At 47.3% G+C, this 6,567-nt stretch overlaps 1 protein-coding gene across 1 annotated transcript; it reads left to right on the forward strand.

Annotated features, from left to right (window-relative positions):
• The first annotated feature begins 3,664 nt into the window (after positions 1-3,664).
• LOC133750751 (WW domain-binding protein 11-like) lies at positions 3,665-6,306 on the forward strand. Its single transcript, XM_062180413.1, has one exon. It carries the CDS (start codon positions 3,852-3,854, stop codon positions 5,772-5,774), a length of 1,923 nt encoding a protein of 640 aa, XP_062036397.1. The 5' UTR covers positions 3,665-3,851; the 3' UTR covers positions 5,775-6,306.
• The last annotated feature ends 261 nt before the right edge of the window (positions 6,307-6,567 follow it).

The raw sequence follows: 6,567 nt of genomic DNA on the forward strand, positions 1-6,567 counted from the left end.
GGGACTCACGGCGAGGTCACGGCCCTTCCTCTGTAGGTCAGATTGTCCGTGGGTCAGTGGGGGGAGACACCCAGAGACGGATTCAGAAGGGGGTCCATCAAACCTCCTGGCCCCCTCACAGCATGCAAGGGGCAGCGCCTGGCACGGGTATCTGGACTTTCAATCCAGAGTCTCAGCCATGGCCGCCTCCCCCCGGCTTCCTCCTCCCCCTTCCCTCCTCTGTCAATCATTTATCTGTTTGTAAATATGGGGACTGCTGTTCCTGTTAGCAGCCTTGGTTCTTCCCCGCCATTTCCCTTCCACCCCGGAGCCCATGTCTGAGAACAGCTGTTGCGACCGATTGGCATTCTGACAGCTGAAGTCAAATATTTTAAAACCGGGTGTGGAGAAAGCTGTAAATCCACACCTGGGCTTCAGACCAAAGCAATCATCCACGCGATCTGGAGTGGGAGGAATGAACCACAGGAACGCAAGGCTCGTCGGGTGCAGGGTGCGTAGTGCTGACGGACAAGGATTTTTAATGAAAAGGGAGAGGCTGGTGAGCAGTGAGGATGCTCGCTTTTCCCCCTTTCCTCTGGGGCCTCATCGGTGTGAGCCCAGGCCATCAGGCTCGGGAGAGAGAGAATTCTGATGGGCTCTGGTCTCTATGAATACAGCATTCAGAGAGACGTCCACACAGAGGAAGGATGAGCGCCGTAGTGAGCAGTCCCTGGGTGCGTCTGTGTCGGGCCAAAAACTCCGCTCCGGCTGGCGCTGTGCATGGTGAGCTAAGCGTTGTTTGCAGTGCCGCCATCCCATATGGGCTCAAGTTCGAGTCCTGGCTGCTCCACTTCCGATCCCACTCTCTGCTATGGCCGGGGAAAGCAGTAGAAGGTGGCCCAAGTCCTTGGGCCCCTGCACCCAGGTGGGAGACCCAGAGGAAGCTCCTGGCTCCTGGCTTCAGCCTGGCTCAGTCCTGGGCTGTTGTGGCCATTTGGGGAGTGAACCAGCAGATGGAAGATATTCTCTCTCCCTCTCCTTCTCCCTCTCCCTCCTTCTTCCCTCCCCCTCCCCTCCCCTCCCCATCCGCCTCCCCATCCCTCTCTCCCTCTCCCTCTCCCAACTCTACCTTTCAAATAGTAAATAAATATTTTTTTTAAATAAAAGAATAAAAGTAAGCAGGAGTAGCTATACTTCGACAAAGCAGGCTTTCAGACAAAAGCTGTTAAAAGAACCAAGGTCACTATGTAAGGATTAAGCAATCAATTCGACAAGGAGATGTGACTATGCACCTAACACCAGAGCACCCAGTTTTATAAAATGAAGTTAATAGAGGTAAAGGGAGTCCCAGACTCCAATACAATAACACTGGGGGGCTGCAGCCCACTTTCATCGATAGCGAGATCCACCAGAGAGAAACATCAGCAGGAAACAGCAGAGTTCGTCTACACTGTAGACCAAACGGACCCAATAGACAGTTACAGAACATCCTGCCCCCAGCTGCAGAATCCACGTTCTTCCCCTTGGGGCACAGACCATCCTTAAGGACAGCCCGGGCCATAAAACAATGGTCAACAGGTTCGAACACTGACACCTGTCCTGGGGCTTTCTGCCCGTGACGGCATCCAGCTGGAAATGAACCACCGAAGAAACCCTGACGTGCTGCCGATCCAGGGAACCGATCACCCTGCTCCTGCATGGACAGCGGGTCACTGAAGAAACCCTGACGTGCTGCCGATCCAGGGAACCAATCACCCTGCTCCTGCATGGACAGCGCGTCCCTGAAGAAGTCAGGAGGAAATTAAGAAAATTCCTTGAAACTGACGGACATGGAGACACAGCACATTACAACTTACGGGATGCAGCAACATCAGCGATAAGAGGGAAGTTTGTAGCAGTAAATGCTTCTACCAAGTAAACGGAAAGATACCAGATAAAAAAATCACCAGACAATGCCTCTTAAGAGGCAAAAAAAACCACAAACAAACAAACCTCAAACAAGTCAAACCCTAAGTTAGTAGCAGGGAAGAAATAATACAAATCAGAGAAGAAATAAACAAAATAGAAAATTACAAAATACAAAATGTTAATAAAATGAAGGGTTGGTTTTTTAACATGATAAATAAGATTGATAAAACATTAGCCAGACTAACCAAGAAAAGACTCAAATCAATGAAAGAACTGAAAAGGGAGATATTGCAATGGTTACTGCAAAAATACAAAGAATCATTAGCAACCATTATGGAAAACCATACATCCACAAATTGGAATTCTTAAAAGAAATGGATACATTTCTGGAAACATAACTTTACTACAATTGAATCACAGAGAAACAGAAAACTCAGATAGACCAATACCAAGGATGAGACTCGGTGAGTTATGAAGACTCTCCCAACAGAGCGCCCAGGACAGATGGGCTCACCGTGAATCCCACCAGCTTTAAGGAGAACTAGCTCTGATCCTTCCTAAACTATTCCCAACAACTGAAAGACAGGGAACCCTTCCCAACTCATTCTAGGAGGCCTGCATCACCTTAATTCCAAAACAGAAAAGGATGAAACAAACAAAAAAGAGAAAACTATAGACCAATATCCCTGATGAACATAGACGCAAAATCCTGAACAAAATCTAGCAAATCAAATCCAACAGCACAACAAAAATATCATTTACCCTAACCAAGTGGGACTTGTCCCAGGAATGCAGGGATGGTTCAATGTATGCAAATCATAAAAGCGATGCATCACTTCAATAGAATGAATGATAAAATCACATGCTTATCTCAATAGATGCAGAGAGGCCAGCACTGCGGCTCACTAGGTTAATCCTCCACCTGTGGTACCAGCACCCCGAGTTCTAGTCCCAGTTAGGGTGTCAGGTTCTGTCCCAGTTGCCCCTCTTCCAGGCCAGCTCTCTGCTGTGGCCCGGGAAGGCAGTGGAGGATGGCCCAAGTGCTTAGGCTCTGCACCCACATTGGAGACCAGGAGAAGCACCTGGCTCCTGGTTTCAGATTGGCGCAGTGCTGGCCGCAGCACACAGGCCGTGGCGGCCATTTGGGGGGTGAACCAACAGAAAAGGAAGACCTTTCTTTCTCTCTCTCTCTCTCTCTCTCTCTCACACTGTCTAACTCTGCCTGTCAAAAAAGAAATAGATGCAGAGAAAGCATTTGATAAAATGCAACATCCTTTCATGATGAAAACCTTATGCAAGTTAGGTATAGAAGGACCATACCTCAGTATGGTAAAGCCTACGTCAACATCATATAAAATAGGGAAAAACTGGAAGCATTCCACTAAGATCAGGAACCAGACAAGGATATCCATTCTCACCACTCTTCTTCAATATCGTTTCAGAGGTCTTAGCCAGAGCCATAAGGCAAGAGAAAGAAGGAAAAGGTACACAGATCAGAAAGGAGGAAGTCAAATTTTCCCTGTCTGCAGGTGACATGATTCTTCTATACACCAGGGAAACAGAAGACTCTACTGAGAGACGATTAGAACTGAAAAGAGAATTCAGCAAAGGTGCGGGGTACAAAATCAACAACGCAAAAATCAAAAGCGTTCTTGTACACCAACAATGGTCTTACTGAGGAAGAACTTTTAAGATCAATCCCACTAGCAATAGCTACAAAAAATTAATTATGTTGGGATAAATGTATTGAAGAATATGAAAGAGCTCAGGAAGTGACGTACGGATGGCGGAGGGGCGCGAGGTTTCAAGATGGCGGGGGCTGGGTGGTTGACCGAGAGGCAGAGGTGAAGGCCCCTCCGAAGTAAAAGAGGCCAGCAGTCGTCCCTTCCCCGCTTCTCGCAGCCCTGGGAGCCCAGCAGAAGTGTATTTTTTTTATAAAAAAGTGAACCACACAGATTGTCAACATGGGACGAAGATCTACATCATCCACTAAGAGTGGAAAATTTATGAACCCCACAGACCAAGCCCGAAAGGAAGCCCGGAAGAGAGAACTAAAGAAGAACAAAAAACAACGCATGATGGTACGAGCTGCAGTTTTGAAGATGAAGGATCCCAAACAAATTATCCGAGATATGGAAAAATTGGATGAAATGGAGTTTAACCCAGTGCAACAGCCACAGTTAAATGAGAAAGTACTGAAAGACAAGCGTAAAAAGCTGCGTGAAACCTTTGAACGTATTCTCCGACTTTATGAAAAAGAGAATCCAGATATTTATAAAGAATTGAGAAAGCTAGAAGTAGAATATGAACAGAAGAGGGCTCAACTCAGCCAGTATTTTGATGCTGTCAAGAATGCTCAGCATGTCGAAGTGGAGAGTATTCCTTTGCCAGATATGCCGCATGCTCCTTCCAACATCTTGATCCAGGATATTCCACTTCCTGGTGCCCAGCCACCCTCCATCCTTAAGAAGACTTCAGCCTATGGACCTCCAACTCGGGCGGTTTCTATACTTCCTCTTCTTGGACATGGTGTTCCACGTTTACCCCCTGGTAGAAAACCTCCTGGCCCTCCCCCTGGCCCACCTCCTCCTCAGGTCTTACAGATGTATGGCCGTAAAGTGGGCTTTGCCCTGGACCTTCCCCCTCGTAGGCGAGACGAAGACATGCTATACAGTCCTGAACTGGCTCAGCGGGGTCATGATGATGATGTCTCCAGCACAAGTGAAGATGATGGTTATCCTGAAGACATGGATCAAGATAAGCACGATGACAGCTCTGATGACAGTGACACTGACAGATCAGATGGAGAGAGTGAGGGGGATGAATTTGTACATCGTGATGATAATGAACGAGACAACAATGAAGAAAAAAAATCAGGTCTGAGTGTACGATTTGCTGATATGCCTGGAAAATCAAGGAAGAAAAAGAAGAACATGAAGGAGCTGACTCCTCTTCAAGCCATGATGCTCCGAATGGCAGGTCAGGAAATCCCTGAGGAGGGACGAGAAGTAGAGGAATTTTCAGAGGACGACGATGAAGATGATTCTGATGATTCTGCAGCAGAAAAGCAGTCACAAAAACAGCATAAAGAAGATTCCCATTCTGATGGCACGTCTGCATCTTCTCAGCAGCAGGCTCCTCCACAGTCTGTTCCGCCTTCTCAGATACAAGCACCTCCCATGCCAGGACCCCCTCCTCTGGGACCACCACCTGCTCCACCCTTACGGCCTCCTGGGCCACCTACAGGCCTTCCTCCCGGACCACCTCCAGGGGCTCCTCCATTCCTGAGACCACCTGGAATGCCAGGACTCCGAGGGCCTTTACCCCGACTTTTACCTCCAGGACCACCACCAGGCAGACCCCCTGGCCCCCCCCCAGGTCCACCTCCAGGTCTGCCTCCTGGCCCTCCTCCTCGGGGACCCCCACCAAGGCTACCTCCCCCCGCACCTCCAGGCATCCCTCCACCTCGCCCTGGCATGATGCGCCCACCTTTGGTGCCTCCACTTGGACCTGCCCCACCTGGGCTTTTCCCACCAGCTCCCTTGCCGAACCCCGGGGTTTTGAGTGCTCCACCCAATTTGATTCAGCGACCCAAGGCGGATGATACAAGTGCAGCCACCATTGAGAAGAAAGCCACAGCAACCATCAGTGCCAAGCCACAGATCACTAATCCCAAGGCAGAGATTACTCGATTTGTGCCCACTGCACTGAGAGTACGTCGGGAGAATAAAGGGGCTACTGCTGCTCCCCAAAGAAAGTCAGAGGATGATTCTGCTGTGCCTCTTGCCAAAGCAGCCCCCAAATCTGGTCCTGCTGTTCCTGTGTCAGTACAAACTAAGGATGATGTTTATGAAGCTTTCATGAAAGAGATGGAAGGGCTACTGTGACAGCGTTTGATGCCCGAGCAGGCTTCTATTACAACAGCAGCTCATGGAGAAAGAGGCTGTTATTAGACTTAGGGGAAAGAGCTACTTCCATTGTCAGGGTATTTTCTAATTTCAGTTCGAGGAATATCCTAAAGTTTAGCCATGTTCAGAATTTACTGCATACAAGAGAGGGTGTTGCATTCAGAATAGATGGGCTATTGAAGCAGTGCTGCTAACACCATTCCTTGTCATACCACCATTTCATCCTGTTTCGCCCCTTCTCCAGCTCGTTGGAAATTTGTGATCAGGGGAATCTTAGTTATTATTTGTTTTGACTCTCTTCTTGTGTGCTGTGGGCACTGGAATAGAGATTCCTGAAAAACCAGTTTATTTCATCTTGCCTTTCGTGTTTGAGTTATTTTTAATATTTTCCTGTAAATATTTTGTAATATTTTACTTGTAGTGAAATGGATCACAATGTCATTTCCTAATACAAAGCAGGATATGTGGGAAGAAAATGTACAATTCTTTGATTAAAATTATTTCCCACTGACCTAAACTTTGTGTGTTTCATGGAAAAATAAATAAATGTTCTACATCAAAAAAAAAAAAAAAAAAAAGAATATGAAAGAGCTCTACAATAAAAACTACAAAATGCTAATGAATGTAGTAGATGACGGGAAGACCTCCCAGGTTCATGGATCAGAAGAATCAATATTATCAAAACGTCCATACTACCCTAAGCAATGTACAGGTTATACAATCTCCATCAAAACACCAATGACACCTTTCACAGAATTAGAAAAACCAATCC

This window comes from Lepus europaeus, chromosome 21 (genome assembly GCF_033115175.1).
Source record: "Lepus europaeus isolate LE1 chromosome 21, mLepTim1.pri, whole genome shotgun sequence".
Taxonomy (NCBI): Eukaryota; Metazoa; Chordata; class Mammalia; order Lagomorpha; family Leporidae; genus Lepus; species Lepus europaeus.